At 39.7% G+C, this 17,873-nt stretch overlaps 2 protein-coding genes and 1 pseudogene across 2 annotated transcripts; 2 read left to right on the top strand and 1 right to left on the bottom strand.

Moving 5' to 3' along the window:
- Positions 1 to 482: 482 nt before the first annotated feature.
- On the top strand, positions 483 to 2,738 carry LOC121756154 (F-box protein SKP2A-like). Its single transcript, XM_042151620.1, has 4 exons — positions 483 to 737; positions 1,129 to 1,477; positions 1,551 to 1,692; positions 2,170 to 2,738. The coding sequence occupies exons 1-4, from the start codon at positions 586 to 588 to the stop codon at positions 2,541 to 2,543; spliced, it is 1,017 nt and encodes a 338-aa protein (XP_042007554.1). The 5' UTR covers positions 483 to 585; the 3' UTR covers positions 2,544 to 2,738.
- Positions 2,739 to 7,330: 4,592 nt separating this feature from the next.
- LOC121754619 lies at positions 7,331 to 10,350 on the bottom strand (annotated as a pseudogene).
- A 1,219-nt stretch (positions 10,351 to 11,569) lies between these two features.
- LOC121754935 lies at positions 11,570 to 13,465 on the top strand. Its single transcript, XM_042150219.1, has 5 exons — positions 11,570 to 11,709; positions 11,853 to 11,911; positions 12,124 to 12,168; positions 12,915 to 13,012; positions 13,163 to 13,465. The coding sequence occupies exons 2-5, from the start codon at positions 11,858 to 11,860 to the stop codon at positions 13,248 to 13,250; spliced, it is 285 nt and encodes a 94-aa protein (XP_042006153.1). The 5' UTR covers positions 11,570 to 11,709; positions 11,853 to 11,857; the 3' UTR covers positions 13,251 to 13,465.
- The last annotated feature ends 4,408 nt before the right edge of the window (positions 13,466 to 17,873 follow it).

Below are 17,873 nucleotides of genomic sequence, written 5' to 3'. Positions count from 1 at the left end.
GGAACGGTTAAGGAACGGAGGATTGCAGGTTCCGTTCCTTAGTTAAGGAATGGAGTAAAAAAGTACAGTGGGACCCTCAAATAGTAGTTTAAGGAACGGTATAGGAACAGCGTTGTGGATGGCCTAAAAGATCTGACCTTTACTATTTTCCTTCCGTCTCGCCTAATATATCACATTTTTTAGTTAATGTGGAATTTATTAATTATTAGAGAGAGAAATGATGATAGTAAGTACTAAATAGAGAGAAAAAGAATATTTAATTAAGAACGAGAAGAAAAAGTAGTTGAATGTATTAATTGGTGAAAGAAAATTTATAAAAATAGAAATGTTTCATTTTATTTGGACAAATTAAACATGAAAATGTGTCATCTTAAATAGGACGGAGGGACAGTAATTACCGGTAACCGAAGAACTGAAACAGTTTCAATGCCTTTTCTTCCTTAAATTAAATTTCTTACATCCTTTGATTTTGTGGTTGACAGAATTAGAAAGGAAGCAACTTTATCATCTTTTGGATTCTATATAAAGAGAGTAGTACTATACTAGTAGTAGTAGTGCGTGGTGAATCGGAAGAGCAGAATTAATATGGAGATTATCGAGTGGAATGATATTCCGGTGGAGCTTCTGCTGAGGATTCTGTCTCTGCTAGATGATCGGACGGCGGTGGTAGCTTCTGCCGTCTGCCGCGGCTGGAGAGACTCCCTTTCTTGGGGCATCACTCGTCTCTCTTTATCTTGGTATCCACATTTTCATCAAATTACTATTCTGTTTCATCCTCTAAATTAAACTTAGATGTTAACTCAATTTCACATTTCTCTATACTTTATGTATGTCTTTGACCATCAATTAAATGTTCAATCTCATAATCTGCAAAAAATTAGGAATAAACAAAGTGAGATGAACTGTTTGCACTCTTTTTCAAGAAACAGAGGACTCTGTTTTGCAGAATGAACTGAATTAGGCCACGCTAAAATCGGGTGATTCGATCATTCCTTTCCATTCTCCTATTGCATATATCACATGTGTGATTCTGTATAAACTTGTGTATTGCATTGTAGAGCGTTTTCCCGTTTCGTTGCAGGAGAGCGTATTAACTTTTCGTTGAAATGGCGGTTTATGTTTCCTCAGGTGCAAGAGAAACATGAACAGTCTGGTCCTATCGCTGGCTCCCAAATTCACAAAACTGCGATCTCTGATTCTACGACAAGATGCACCTCAGCTCCAAGACGACGCTGTGGAGGAAATCACGAGCCATTGCCACGAGCTGCAAGAGTTGGACCTCAGCAAGAGCTTCCTTCTTACAGACCGGTCTTTGTATGCCATAGCTCGTGGCTGTCCCGATCTCGAGAAGCTCAATATAAGTGGCTGCTCGGCCTTCAGTGACTCTGCCCTCGGATACCTAACTGGCTGTTGCAGAAAATTGAAATTCCTAAATCTTTGTGGATGTGTTAGGACTGCCTCTGATAGGGCTCTAAAGGTACTGTGGTGTGTTTGCTCGTGTCTCGATAACTGGAGGTTTTTTTCAATTTCGTTTCGCTGTTTTTGTGTAGTCCATTGGATGCAGCTGCAACGAATTACAATATTTGAACCTTGGTTGGTGCGATCGCGTTGGTGATGAAGGCATAATGAGCTTAGCCTATGGCTGCCCCGAACTCAGAGCTATCGACTTGTGCGGTTGTGTTCTCATAACTGGTATTCTCTTCTCTTACTCGTGCTCTTTCCTTGTGCCAACACTAGGCTTATCCTGAGATAAATCTAGTGTTGATTTCATTTGTACGAAATGTCGTTATAAGGTGTGTTAATGTCAAAACCAATCTTACATGGAAAGCGTCAATAATGTACATTATACATGCTAGTAATGTACATTTTATATATCCCTATATAGTATATCTAATATTGTTGGAAAACGTGCCACGTGGCAGTACGAGATTAGTGGTACGTTGTCACTTTAAGAAGGGTTGTCATCTTAATACAATCCTAATATACTACTTTTAATAATATACATAATTCATATATTTTACATTATATGTGATAGTACATTATGGTACATAAAATGTACGGCATAAAAAGTACATGGTTTGATGTTTTGACAAAAGATATGATTTTGATATGAATACATCCCATGTCGTTATTGTTGGCTTAATATGTATTGGTTCAACGATATATCAGACGACAGCGTAGTAGCTCTGGCCAACAGCTGCCTTCACCTGAGGTCCCTAGGTCTGTACTACTGCCAGAACATCACGGATCGAGCCATGTACTCGCTGGCACAGAGTCGGGTGAAGGGGAAGAACGAAGGGTGGGCGTCTGTGAGGAACAGGTACGAGGAGGAGGAAGGCCTAACGAATCTGAATATCAGCCAGTGCACCGCCTTAACGCCTCCAGCAGTGCAGGCGCTGTGCGACTCATTTCCTGCTCTCCACACGTGCTCCGGTCGCCATTCTCTGATCATCAGCGGCTGTCTCAGCTTAACATCGGTGCACTGCGCTTGTGCTGTCCAGGCACACCGCGGCTCGACTGCACTGCCTCGCTTAGCTCACTGAATTCACCTTGTTTGTATGATAGGGAAGGACATGGTTGAATCTTTTTAAACTGCTTGATCATGTACATAACTTTCTTTGAATAATAGCCATGAGATCATCCAAAATTAGGAAAATATTTAGATGGCTACTATTGATCAGAAAATGAAGTGTATTTATGCAGAGTTCAACAATTTACATGCTATCACCTAACTAAGAGCAAGTTTTGTTCAAGTATAGAACTTGGAATTGAATAGGATAGGTGAAAAAGATGGATATAGCAGGATATATGAGAGAGTGGGCGTCTGCATCAATCGAAATGAGAGGAGGTTTGACGGCGAATGGTGGATATAATCCTCCTCCACTCCGGTAAAACCACCAATTAGGCGATGATGGCCGCATACCAAATGGATCTCCTCATTGTTGATGAGATATGTGGTGGAGGCTAGATGCTTCTCATCTAACTCTCTATTTATTGCCTTGTTATGCTTTTTTGCTACTTATCTTCTGTTTTGAATTTTTTATGAAAATTGCAATTTCTGTTCGTCTATTTTCTCTCTTGTTCACTTGATTTCTTGTCGACTTTGGAGTCCATTTATCTAAAAGAAATATATATATATATATATATATATGAGACTACAAATCACGGACATCAAGAAATAAAAAAATGAGATATGTTTTCATAAACATAGTGACTATCATTTAAAAGTTGGGTTTTTAGATTCAATGTCAATAAATGATAGATAATTTAAACATAATGTCGCAATTAATATTAGTCGACATTTTAATAAAGTGAGTTGACATTTATATATTTTAATCTTAGTTGACATGAAGAAAGTTGACTATGTGTTAAGCTTGGTGGTCCACTATATAGATCCAACCATCCATATTAGATACTTCATCCACCCCAAAAGAATATGCAATTTTTAATATTTGAAACTCTTTTTACTCTAATGAAGTGAGACTCATTCTTTATTAATAATATTTTAATTACCTTTTTTGTTTTATCTCTCTCTTATTAGTGTTAAAATTTACTTATTAGTGTTAAAATTTACGTCCAACTAAAAATACATACTATTATAGGACAAAAAAGAGTAGTTATTATCCACTAAGATGGTGGTACTAGTATTTTAGTAGGTCCAATATACCATGTATATCCAAATGCACACTAATCAACATTTATATTGAAAATAATACTTCTTTCCGTTTCAAAGTTGATGTTACACTTTGATACGAGCCTATCTCTCAATTATTTAGTTATATTTTGATTTACCGTATCTTTTCTATATTTGTTTAGATATTTGTTTGTTGTTCAATAAGTTAGGGTAGTAGTATTAGAGTATTATAAATATGAGAGATTGTTATCATTTTATTCAATCAATTAAAGAAATATTTTCTCCACCAAAGATAACGTGTGTTTTTCAATCCTAACTTTGGATTCCCTCCGGCGATCCTAATTGGACGCCGGAGTATTCTATCAGCCGCCGAGTTATCTGCCCGACGGGAGTGACTCCCGAGCGCAGAAACTCTGCCACCGTCCGCCGAGCCTATTGGTCGCCGAAAATTTATCTCCACCGCCGAGCGAAACTCGCCGCCGGTGCTTGTTAAGGGAAACACCCTTAACGATTGGTGCTTTCATCGTGATCTCACCCTCCCACCATCTCGAACCGAAGCTACACCGTTGCCTGACGGAAACCATTCCGCGCACAGCAACTGCTTTGGTTGTCGAGTCCCGCCTGTCCGCCGGACAACTCTACTTCTGCAACGCCCGACGGGAAGGATTCCCGCGTGCCGCATTGAAGTCAGACGATCATCATCCACCACAGGCATACACAACCGCTGCCACACGGGTTTAACAGCTTTTAGCCGCCACCCAAACGTGTTCCAGCAGCCTGGAAGGCCGAGGGGGGAGAGCCCTCGCAATTCGACCACCCACAGCAGCCGCTCGACCAGCCGGACAGGTACAGCTGCTGGACGATTCCTAGAACAGCAGAGACCGCACGCGACAAAGAGATTCATGCCAAGCTGGATCATCTCCTCGCTGCGTTTGATAAGTTGGAGAACAAGTGGGATGCCACGGATCGTCGTATCGGAAGGTCATATGCTCCGCCACGACCTGAGCCAGCTCCCGACCGAGGAGAGCATCGAAGTGCAGGACAGCCATAGCGAGACCCATCGCCGCTCCCGCTCGCAGATGAACCAACTCCTCCGCGACATCCTAACACGAGGTATCGGGGGCGCTTTCACGACCAACCCCATCCGCGAACCATTGCTAACAATTGGGATCAAGGGGGGTGGGACGATCGCATAGACCACCGTCAGCGACAGGGTTTTGAGGAGTATCTGAGGCGACACCAACATCTTCATAATGGCCGCGCTGAGCAGCCTACATATCGGTCACCGCAGTCTGACCGATTTGTGAGTCACGACACAGCTCCGTTGACTGCCGTTGCCCCGCCACGGTCCGGCTTCACGCACCGGCCACAACAGTCCATCAAGTTTATTGATTCGGGGAAGCAGCGTGGTCTACCCAATACTCCCAGTCTCAAGGTTCGTTCGCCTTGCCCGACCAAACTAGCCGCCCTAAGTGATTACAATGAGAAACTGCATATTTATAGATTGAAGCAAGCCGCCCTTCTCGCCCGCGTGAATGCATCGTTTGAGGAGAATATTGATGACGATAATCTAGCTGAGGATGTTCCCGACAGCGTTGCTCACAATGGGGGTGCTAACCTTGTTGTACCAAATGACGGGTCCCTGGAAGAGATCGCCAAGACCGACAATACGCCGCTGCAAGTGCTCGTCGGGGCATATGATGAGAAGATTGATGATATTAGTGTTCCAACACATAAGGAATTGGAGATGAAAGATGATGTAGCGACTTTGCTGGAGAAAGAAAATAAAGCAGAAGCCCTTCGATCTAGTTTAGAGCCGAAAGAAAAAGATTTATGTGTGTTGAGTGAGAAGCCGAACAAGAGAGAGAGCATGGAGAATCAGAGCCTTGTTGATGACATCGAGGCTGGATTTGATATGAAAAAACAGGACAATCAAGAGGAAATGGAAAACAAGCGAAGGTTGTTTGAGGATGAGCTTAAATTAAAAGCAGAAGAATTGGGTAAGACAGGGGATGCTCATTCCGGTTCGCAAGCACTTGTTTGTGTCTATGTGGATTTGAATGTCAGTAATGTTACAAGTAGGAATCCTCAATTACAGTCGCTCGACGCCGATGCAAGGTTGATTCCTCCGGGAAATGACACGTCGTGTTTGAGCATTCATGGAGGTGTGGCAAAACTTTTCATCTTTGCGTTGAATTGTCACGACAACAATGTGGCGGGGGTGTCCACCATATCTTATACCCAACACGGTTCTCTATTGGTGATTTTGGGTGGAAATGATGAAGGGAGACGCACAACTATTCGGTGAGCATTTGATCCAGGAGGAGTTACCGCGCCAAAGCTTCTTCTTTCAACTCTCTTCGTGGTTTTATGGTTCCTACCTTGAGGACAAGGTGGATTTCAACCGTGGGAGAGTTGATACGATCCTATCTCCCAATTATTTAGTTATATTTTGATTTACCGTATCTTTTCCATATTTGTTTAGATATTTGTTTCTTGTTCAATAAGTTAGGGTAGTAGTATTAGAGTATTATAAATATGAGAGATTGTTACCATTTATTCAATCAATTAAGGAAATATTTTCTCCATCAAAGATAACGTGTGTTTTTCAATGCTAACTTTAGATTCCCTCCGCCGATCCTAATTGGACGCCGGAGTATTCTATCAGCCGCCGAGTTATCCGCCCGACGGGAGCGACTCCCGCGCACAGAAACTCTGCCACCGTCCGCCGAGCCTATTGGTAGCCGGAAATTTATCTCCACCGCCGAGCGAAACTCGCCGCCGGTGCTTGTTAAGGGAAACACCCTTAACACACTTCGATAATAATTAATAACACCAGAGTTTAAGAAATATTTGAAGTATATTAATATGAAGTTAAACTTTTTCTGAAAAATTAAAATGTGCCCTCTCATCTTTTATGTTATAAAATAAAAAAAAAAGGAAATTGTGACACATATAGTTTGAAACGGAGGAATTATTAATAAAATTATCTGGCACATGATATGCGACGAAGATAGAGGTACAAAGGAATGGTGGGCTGTGATCTTTCTACTCTACTACAATGAAGAAGTTAAGAAACAATAAGTTAATCAAACATTTGGTGTTAACAAACTTATATCGAAGTTCAGTTGCCACAAGCTTAGCCTTCTCGGCTTAAGGGTAATTGTGATACTCAAATATATGCTCGACCCTTCTTTCCCACCCAAGATAAAACATCCCAGATATTCTTACCTTCAAACAACAGTATATTCATCTTTATGTTTCATGTTGCTCAACTTGTCATCTTCGTGCATTCAACCTCTGACTTCTCTCTCCACGGCACCCTAGTGGTGTCCTGCGTCAAAGCCCTCTATGTATGTCTCATCTTGAGGTCTTGCTCGAAGAATCTGCCATCCCCCCGCGATCTCCTCAGCTTCATCATCTTCCTCTCCTACTACCTTCTCCTATTCTCCCTCGCCCAAAAGTGGCCTCCCGCCATCATCCCCATCCCTTGGATTCGAGCGCTCTTGTGTGATCTTATCAGTCCTTCGCGCACTAGGCAACAAATCTCGACCCTCACATACTCCTCCGTGAGCTTAGGATTAAGGTCCTCAACGACCTCCTTTTCGCTTATTCCTTTGACATATTCACGATGACCAAGCGAAATCGGCCTTGGGATAGATGTCGAGTTCACAAGAAAACGATACACACACATTATTTAATATACCAAACTAACTCGAAGACTACATTATACACTACTTTTTTCTTTTGCAATCACCAATCCATGGGTGAATTTAAAGAGACACTGAGATCAAACAAATATGCAATGTTAGATAACTTGAGCAACACAAGAAATTATGCAAAAGATATGAGTTGCAGATGAGTCTTGGATCAAACATCAACAAGAAACTGAAAACGCAGAGGGTAAAAGATTCAGCAGCAACTGCTCGATGCATCTGTAGACTCGGGAGGCTTCTGCTTGAAAATGTTCTTTTTATTACCAGCTAAGCCCTCCGCCAAAAGACTTGGCGTATCCAAGATCTGTCGATTAACCACAGAATACGAATTTAGCACACTATATAGTGCTAAGAGCTTGCTACACAACTATTCTAGACATTCTAACGTCCTTATATGTTTGAAAAAAGAAATTCACTCGTAGATATGCAAACCTACTGACCTTCAAGACGAGTTCCTCAAAACACTGTTCCACGTTGACACGAGTTTTGGCACTACATTCAATGAAGAGGCAGCTATATTCCCTTGCAAAGTCGATCCCTTTTTTTTTCTGACAACCCTTTCACTCTCCTGCAAAAGATGTGAACGTTAGCAAGCTTTTAATGGAAATTTCCAATCACATTACAGCATACTATAATTTAACCAATTTTCGGAAGATAGGACTCCTATTAATTAATAAGCTAGGGCTAACAAGGAGAATACCTTATCTACTTTGTTGCCAACTAGCATCTTGATGCAATCTTGATTTGTGGAGTGGAGATCAATTTCTTTAGCCCAAATATCAGAAAGATTCGTAAAGGTGTCTTGTCGTGTCACGTCATTACTGTATCACAGAACAAATGTTTTTGGGGGTAAGAAACTAGTAAAGACAAAGTTATTATGCTAAGAAATGAAAGCAAAAGAAACCATTAAATGTAGATTTAAGAATCAGTGTTTACATGGTACTTATGATGTGGGTCAAGGAGTAAAGAGACAAGAAATAACATTCAACAGTTCCAGAAAATCACTCAAGAACAAAAGTGCAAGAGCAACAAGAAAATACAACCAAAAATATTTGAACTTACCCATGATGACTCCTGAGCACCTTGATAGTAGGAACTAGTCAAAGTCCGAAATCTTTCCTGCCCAGCTGCAAAATGAGGCATTAGATTGGCAAGCCATGTAAATTAATAAGTACTATGAAGTAATATAGATCTATACAAAACAGATAACACATGCAAATTGAATGACTTTTCCAAAGCTAGGAGGTGCAAGGGCTTCAAAATTGTGATTTAGCGCGTGTGTGTGTGTTTTTGAGCATTTGTGCAATATGGTAATTGAGATAGAATCTCAGTTTCACTTGGTATTATGTACAACGTAATGGTTTCATATAGAAGCAATATTTTGTTCTATTTCAGCACAATGGGCTTAGTTTAACATACGTTTAATTGAGTGAATTTTGTTCTTCAACTTTCATATATTTTCAACTTCAAAAGCCCCATCTATGATCTAATTGCTTGATAAAGAATTTAAGCAAAATTTGATTAGGGCAAACCATAAACATGTAAAGGTAATTTAAGGTATAACGATAAACACAAATTTGAATTAACTTTCATTATTTATTTAGGTTGTTTCAGGAAATTAACTAATATCTTCCCTACATTACAATAATATTAGTCTTTACTTAGCGAACTGCAGGTCATGGAAGCATTCTAACCTGTGTCCCAGATTGCAAGCTTCAATTTCTTTCCTCCAAGCGTTACGTGTTTTACCTTAAAATCCACTCCTGTAGATAGAAATGGAGCGTTATAATCCTTGAGACCGCAAACATGAACGAATGACAGTCTCAAGTGTCAACAACAAGAAAACTGGAAGTAACAAACTAGTGAGCATTACACACGACTCTCAAGATTAAGACACAGACCATTCTCGGACTACATGCTTTTTCTAGGTTTCTCGTTACATCACAGCCAATCAAGTAGGTACTTACTCGAGGGTTTCAGTTTTATCGTACAAAAGTAGAATGACTGTAAGAGAACTTGTTGAGTATTGAGTACAACAAAACCGCATCCATTAACAACAATAACCAGCAAGCAATATAACAAAATCAAGTTCAGCTCCACTGACCACAAACCAACTTTCTTGGGGAGGCTTGTTGGAATATATTGACAGTTGAATGTCACATAGAAGATACACAAACAACCTCATTTGTACTACAAAGCAAACAAAACAACGGGTACGGAATTAGTGTGAAACCAGATAACTCAACTTAAAAGACTAGGGATTGGTTAGGTGAATAGACTCAATCCGGGGAAGGGAACAAACATAAACCTCTAATCTACTAGAAGTTCTGTTTCTGCTTCCAAACATATAACCACAGTATCACAACTCACAAGGACCAACTCTGTTTCTGCTATCCTCACTCAAATACACTCCCTCCGTCCTATAGAAATAGGTTGAATTTCCTTTTCGTCCGTCCCATAAAATTATTTCATATCCATTTATAGTAATCTTTTCTCCTTTTCCTTTACTATAATATCATTTATGGGCTCCATCATCCACTATATTATTTCAACTATTTTTTCCACTTCTCTTTTACTTTAGCAATTATGCATTAAAACTCATGTCATCCTAATTATCCTTTTTCTATGAGACGGAGGGAGTATCACAGATCATCCAACCCCAAAAAACTGCCAATTGGCTTCATATCATCAAAAGAAATCCATGCATTAGCTATGTCAATAACAATAGCACAACAGTTCCTAAATTGTATCAATCAAGATCCTAGACAAAAAGGATAACTAAACTCAATACTATAATGCAGGAATAGAATAATATGATAAAAAAAAACCACATGCATATTTTGAGATTGTGATTGAGGTGCCGATTGTAGGAGAGAGTTCCTCGAAAGCATCAGATGTGAAACTCAGCAAAAGACTACTTTTTCCAACCCCGGAATCTCCAATCATCAACAGCTTGAACAGATAATCAAATTCGGGCGCTGCCCCAGATGATGATTCCATATTCTTGTCAAAATCTCACCTTTTTCTTTCAAGAAACCTGATATCACAAAATTAAAATACCGACCGATCAAGAAAGAAGACACTCAAAAGAGCAAAATCCCAGATGGAAATATGACCTAGAATTGAATGCGGGTGCAGACCACGGAACAGATCTAATAGAAACTTCAATTATGCGCTTAAGTATGAATATTAATTAAGTAATTTCATGTGTGTTGTTATCCATAGCCTTTAAAAAGCTATAAACTGATTGAATGGAGAAAACAGAGAGAAAAATGGCCTAAAGCGGTCGTTTGAGAAAAATATTTATTTGCAACAATATAGTCTTCATCTTCCATTTTCAATAGTGTCATTTTATGATGCAAATCATGCAACACACATAAATTCAGATTCGCACTAAACAGATTATAGAAATTCTATTGTTTTCTTGTGTTTACACTAAAAATATAACTAGGACTGACCTATTCTATTTTATTCATTCGTTTTGAAAAAATAATAGTAATAAATAGTTAAAGTGGAGAGAATAATGTAGAAAAATATCGTCTACATATTATTCTCTCTTACTTTTCTTTCTCTTAACTTTAAGTATTTATTATTATTTTTTTAAAACGAGGGATAAACGAGGGATTAAAATAAAATATGTCAATTTTTCAGGGATGGAGGGAGTATTTATTAAGTTGTTCTATATATTCAGTATTTCCTCCGTTTCGGTACAAGCGATTGATATTTTTGGCATGATATTTAAAATATGTTATTTATTGAATTAAGTAGAGAAAATAAAAAATGAATAAAAAAAGGTTAAGAGGAGAAAGTAAATATATTTTTTTTAAAAATGGAAATCAATAATTACACAAGAAAAATCAATAATCATAATATGCATACTAAATTTAAGTCCTTATTATAGTTTGTTCAATGACTTTTAAATTAAAATATTAAATTACAAAGTTATTATTTTTCTTATTTATCCCATTCAAGAATAAATTGATGTCTTTTCATGATATTAAAAATAACATTATTTCAATATAATAAGAAGGAAAAAAAACAGTTAGTGAAACATGTATTTTGAATATCATAAAAAACTGACATTTTGTGCATAAATTAAGAAAAAATGAAATTTAATAATTTAATAATTATTCCTATGAAATTGAGCTAAAATTAATTAATTCAACAATATTAACGATATTGGTGTAAAAATTAATGATTTAAATGATTATTAAGTAAAAAGAAATTAAAGAAATGGAGGTATAGATATATAATTGCATCCCGACGGAGACGCCACCCCCACCTTGATTCGCCGCCGTCCAAATTCACCATATTCCCCACCATTGTCGACCTCCCCTCTCTATTGCCTCCAGCGTAAAGGTAATTCGATTCTCCAATTCATCCCCGATTTTAAAAGTCGCGGTATTCATTAACTAATTTTTATGGTCTGTTAACTCATTTCTCGATCCGGTTTGTTTAGCAACTTTTTTTGTTAATTGTTTTGTGATTTAAACGTTTTGCAGAAAGAATGCCGTCTCTGCAAACAGCATTACCTCCTGAGCTTGCCAACAATGCCATCAGGGTCAGAGCAGTTCTTTTTCTGAATTTTTCTCTCTTAATTGTTCAGCCGTAATTTGTATGAACTTTCATGCTGAAACAAAGTGTTTTTTTTAATTATGAATTAGAAACCTAAAATCAGCAATTCCAGTTCTATTTTGTTGTATAAATGAAGCTATGGTAAGCAGATAATTAGTGTGATTTTAAAGTAACTTATTTTGTAATTTTGATATGCAGCTTTATCGCGAATGCCTAAGGCGAGCAAAGTATATCGGGCAAAAGGTATTTTGTAGAATGGAATTATACTTGTATGACCATTGAAGAATATGCATGATTGTTTGATGAGCTGAATTTGTTTTGGTCTCTAAATACTATTCATGTTGTTTTATAATTGTGAGAGTTTTGGGATTGTAGATAATTGATGATCAACTTCCTGCCACATTCAATTCTTTTTATTAAGCTATGAATTTATATTCACACATAAGGCTAAAGGCTGACTAAGATATAGATTAATGAACATTTGCCTTGTCTGACTTCGAATTGGGGGTGGTATGTTTGTTAATCAGGTTGGATTAGGTTAGTGTACCATAGCACCACAACCTCTCGAATCTCGATTTTCCCTGAGTGAACAGATATGCCTTTCTTTAGCAGGTAATTAGGAACAAATTTTTTACTGTTTTCTGTAAGGGCTTTGTTTAGCTATGAGCGTTCTAAAATTGAGGATCTACAACATGCTCATAACAAACAACAAAGCATCCATGTAATTTATAGAGGACAGGTTTAGCTGATTGCCACATTTATTTTTAAAAAAATGATTGAAGTAGATAGAAATATTGTATATTAGAAATGAGAGGTATCTGTATCGCAGTTACAAACTGAACTCAAGCAAATTATATAATGCATTATAGTTGATTTGAAGCTGACAGATGCTACCATTTTCAAGTTGAGATTGTATTTCTTCAGCATAGCGTTTCTTTCATGAACAAAAAATGCTGACGAATCATTTTCCTCTAACTATTGGAATGCAGAAATTCAACACTGAACTTCTAATTACTATGGTGAGAGAGCAGTTCAAGAAAAACATGCATGAGACAGATCCGGATAAGATTCTAAAGATGAAGGATGAGTGAGTCCCATTCTCTCTTTATTTTTGGATCATTCAAAATTATTATCATTCATTTATCACTATGTCTACTTGCTCGAATAATATCTCCAAGTGTATGCTGCTCTCGCCATCCTCTATCGAGGCTTGCTTACGTTGTTTGTTGTACAACAGTGCGGCGAGAGGACTGATCAACCATATGTTATACGAGTCTGAAAACTTATCTGGGCGAAAATTCAGCAAAACCACCGATGGGAGCTGAATCTTTAAGTTCATGACGGCTGCCTTTGGGATCTGCTTTTATGTTTGATTTGATTTCTTTAGTGAGAAAAAAAATTACATCTTGAGATGTGGAAAAGGTTTTCTTTGACTTGTTATGGCCTACTATTTGAGAGAAATTTGATTATACCTTTTTCATATCTCACTTATTATGCCAACAATATAAAAAACAATTATAGAGTTGCAGTTTAATAGGTATGTTCACTGGAATCTGTTGAGGAAAACGTTGAAAGATGACAATCAAAACTTGGTTTGAAGGCAATCCAATCTATACACTCACATATTGGGGAAAGTTGAAGCAGCAGTGCAGTAGGGTGTGGAGAGCCCAGTGGAAGAACCGACAACCGCATATGCCTCAAAATGTGTTGGCCACGCCACGCCATGCCTGCTGTTTTTCCCGGAAAACTGTTAGTCCACACAGACAACCAAAGCTTGTTGCAGTCAAGAGTAAATTTTCAATCATAAAACCTATGCTTTCCCATTTCCTTCCCAAACCATTTCTCTTCTTTTCTCGCTATACGAACATCCAGTCCCCAACCAATGGAACTCACTCTTGTACGCTGCACAAAAAGCCGTTAATCCACATTGCTAGAATTATGTAGTAGTTGGTTGAAACCAACGGAACTCACTCTTTCCAATTACATTGAAGGTTATTGAAACCATTAACTGAACTGAGACCACCGGTTAGCAGTTGGTGGTTGCTCATATCCTGCTGTGGTGAATTCAACCCCTGCTCTCGTGTTATTTGTCAGCACTGCTCGAATCCTCAGATCACTTAGTGCTCGAACCAACTATTACGATCTTAGCGAGGGAACATTTCTATAGTATGAAAATTCTGAAGTTAGATGAAACATGAAAGGAAAAGCAGTTAGAAAGTTACAGCAACGAAGTGAGGACAAAGCTCAGAATAAATATAATTTTCAATCATGGAGAATCTTTAGTTTGCTCCTAACAACTAACTGATATAGAATACATATGACCTCTAGGATTGCAAGTGTCCCAACTACAAAGCAATTAGTCAAACTCAACATATGTAACATATCTTTTATAGGATAAACTAAAAAGGAAAGTATGACATCTATTAGGGGACGGAAGAAGTAGTAATTCCTTAAATGGGACAATGGTTGATACAAAATTTGATAGACAAGAATAAGAACTTTGAGACTCAAATTATCATAAGATTTCTCAGGAAAGGATGACAACATAACCCTTGTAGCAGACTATTAATTAAAATATGTGACTGATTGCAATCTTAGACTAATGGTCAATGGATGAATTTATCTCACTTCCACACTTCTAAAGCTCCACTACCAGAAATCCATAGGGTTCAGAGTTGTTAGGGGTGCGGGCTGCAGCGGTGAGATTATGTAAAAATTTGGGACGCGGGCCGATGGGGTGGCAGGGCTCACACCCCATGATTCTGGGCACACTAACACATTAGAGTTCTTCTATTCCTGATATATTTAAAATTTGAGTAGAAGAGGAAGGAAGGAAGGCGGGACGAAAGGAGCAATTTTTTTTTATTTTGTTAGAGTATCTACTATAGGCGGACAGCCTCAATAGCCCCGCCCCCTTTTTTATCCACAGCCCTGGTTTATTTGTCCGCGCCCACAAAAAAAATTGTTTGCAGCTATAAAGTGGACACTTCCAATAGCCCCAAAATTTTGTATCCACTTTTCATTTAATTTTATTTTCGTTTATTTTAAATCAATTATAATAAAATTATAATAATGTAAATAATTAGAAAACGATGTAATTGGGACCGAATATTCGTCGTATTATGGAACCGGGAAAATTTTACAACGAACATTTAAAAACAATACAAATAAAAACACCGCCACCGTCTACTCGGTGGCGGAGTCGGATTCCTCCTCTTCTCCGCCGTCTCCCCCGCTTCCGCCGGCCGCCCCTGCCAAATCCTTATCTGACAAGCCTAGACGGCGCTGGATCCGACCTATGAGTATCTAGTATATACCCTTGATGACCGAGTCGGTTGCGGTCTCATAGTGGAGGCAGTTATCATGCAGTTGTTGCATCAACTGCACATCTAGGTTCTCCCTCAAGACCTCGTGGGGACCAGGGGCCATGGGCTGCGATATAGGGGCGGGCTGCGGGATGCGGGATCCAGACGCGGTCGACGATAGGCGGGAGGAACTTCCAGCCACTCTAGCGCTTCGGATAGAGGCCTGTTGTCCCGGAGGGCGTGGACGCCTAGAGTGTGTAGCAGAGGGCTCTTCGGTTTGCTCGTCGTTGAGGTCGATTGATTGCGGGCCGCTGCCGCTGCTGTAGTCCCCGGCTATGTTGTGGCTAGTACGTTTCGCCCCAAGAGCTCCTGCTCGCTCTTGCGCACAGATGGTCTTGAATTTCAGACAGTGCTCGAGAATCAGATACTCCTCCCACATTGTGAACTTCGGCCAGCTTTTCGTGTTGAATTGGCTCATAGACAGTGCCTTCTCGTCGGCTTCGCTTCGACCACTCTCAGCATTGAGCAGGTTGTTCTCGTATATGCCCGCGAACCGCTTGGTGGCCGTCAAAATCCTAGACCACTTTTTGCGGAGTTGTTCCCCGTCACGCGGTTTGGCGCCTTGAGGTTTGAACTCGTTGTATGCCAACATGACGCGCTTCCAAAAGCTCCCCTCGGTCTGATCGGTTCCCACTATGGGGTCCGATGTGACGGCATCCCACGCCCGCGCCACAGCAATGGACTCCGCTTTGGTGTAGAGCGTGGCCCGTTTACCGCCGGCTTCCGGCGCCGCTGCCTTCGCCGCCACCGCCGGTGCTGCCCGCGCCGCCGCCGCCTTCCTCGCTGTCGGCGCCGCTGCCACAGCGGCTGCCTCCTCTTCTGCCGCCCCCGCCCCCGCCGTCACTGCTTCCACCCACTCTCGTCGGAACAAGCGTATCCACGCGCGCTGCCGGCGTATCCGGTACGCCCGGATTGAGCAGAACCATCATCGTCTCCAGTGCGTCTCGATCTGCATCGGTGAAAGGAGATTGGTTGGATTGGAAAGGGGTCTCCGGACGCGGATGGTTAAGCGCGTCGAGGTTGGGTCTGTAATCTCCAAACGCCGAGCGACTCACATTCCTTTGAAAAGGTTGGGGCGTGGGAGAAGACCTCCACGGCTGAGATGGAGGAGGGGTTGGACTCGATCCCCACTGAGGGAGAGTTTGACTCCAACTCCACGGCTGGGACGGATTGCCGCCATATCCCGACGGCTGGGAAGGATAGCCGCCATATCCCGATTCGTCAGTGCCGGGTGATTCGTCGTCTCCACCGTGTATTTTTAGAGAGTGAAAGTGTAGAGATTGAATGAATGGAGAGTGTGTGATAAGGGTGTAAAATGGGTGGTGGAGGGGTGGTATTTATAATAGAATTTTTGAAAAAAAAAAATATTTTGACCGGGGCGGCCGGCACGCCTATAGGCGCGGCGATCGGGCACCGGCGCGTCCTCACACAACTCTCGGCGGAGGCCCTTCCGCCCCAAAAATGCCGTCCGCTTCGGGGCGGACGTCCTCGCCACTGTAGATCGGCGGGGCGGCGGCGGGAATGGGGCAGCCGGCGCGCCTCCCCCTATTGTGGATACTCTTAATACTATCCAACCATGCATATTGACACGCGTATGCTTTAACTACACGTGTGTACTTAAGTAATTTTTCTTGCCACGTTTCATCGCTTACGTTTCTTGAACTCTATAAATTCAAACACTCCACATTACACTCACCCACGGATTCTTTCCGACCCCTTTTTAATGCCAACCTCTCATCTAAGTCTTGCAACAAAAAATCGGAAAATTCATCTTTGAAGCATTCCATTCAATGCAGGGAAGAATGATTTCACTAAATAACCTAAAACACAGTGTTTTAGGTTTTCCAATTGAAATCGTTCGTTGTTGTGTTTTTGATTATTTAATTGAAAACATTTTTTTCAGCATTAAATGAGATACTAAAGGAACAAAGATTTTTTCTCATTTTATGCTAAAATTGTTGTTGGCCTTCATTGGGCATGATATAGTTTGTGTATGTGTAACTATAGTTATTAGGACTCAAAATGGAGGAGAAAATACGGCAGAAAAGAAACGATTTACCTCATATATCAATTTCTCAGATCGGAAGGTATGTGACCAAGTGTTTTTTAGTGAAAACATAAATATACTTAAATTTTACTGATATAATGTCATTTTTCCTATTATAGACCTGTGTTTTAATTAATTATTTTTTTTAAAGTGTTACTTTACTTAAAACTAGTTTTACTACCCGTGCTATGCACGAGCCATGAAACTTGTAAAAGGTTCTACGATAAATGAACTAAAAAAATTCACATGATTAACTTTTGTATTGTTATGCTTGCAAACAGAGAATTTGTTGTTTGTAAAAAAAAACACATCATAAATATCCAGAGAAATACATAAGTGTCTCTTTATATATACCACAAAATTGTTATGCATTTGAAACGCAGATATGAGATGAACAAATAAAATATAGTACATAATAAGGATGAGATAATGATACTTATATACATACATTATACGTAAGACAATAGTAAAATAAGTTCATTACAAAACACAATATTCTTAAATAGAAACTTACTAATACAACAAAAATTCAAGGT

The sequence above is a fragment of the Salvia splendens genome, chromosome 11 (assembly GCF_004379255.2).
Source record: "Salvia splendens isolate huo1 chromosome 11, SspV2, whole genome shotgun sequence".
NCBI lineage: Eukaryota > Viridiplantae > Streptophyta > Magnoliopsida > Lamiales > Lamiaceae > Salvia > Salvia splendens.
This window is presented reverse-complemented; position numbering and strand designations above follow the sequence as displayed.

Excerpts from the sequence above, each read along its gene's own strand:
- LOC121756154 (XM_042151620.1), top strand. The coding sequence starts at position 586 with ATGGAGATTATCGAGTGGAATGATATTCCGGTGGAGCTTCTGCTGAGG. Across the intron at positions 738-1,128 it reads ACTCGTCTCTCTTTATCTTG|GTGCAAGAGAAACATGAACA; the intron begins GTATCCACATTT and ends ATGTTTCCTCAG. Across the intron at positions 1,478-1,550 it reads CCTCTGATAGGGCTCTAAAG|TCCATTGGATGCAGCTGCAA; the intron begins GTACTGTGGTGT and ends GTTTTTGTGTAG.
- LOC121754935 (XM_042150219.1), top strand. The coding sequence starts at position 11,858 with ATGCCGTCTCTGCAAACAGCATTACCTCCTGAGCTTGCCAACAATGCC. Across the intron at positions 11,912-12,123 it reads TTGCCAACAATGCCATCAGG|CTTTATCGCGAATGCCTAAG; the intron begins GTCAGAGCAGTT and ends TTTGATATGCAG. Across the intron at positions 13,013-13,162 it reads ATTCTAAAGATGAAGGATGA|TGCGGCGAGAGGACTGATCA; the intron begins GTGAGTCCCATT and ends GTTGTACAACAG.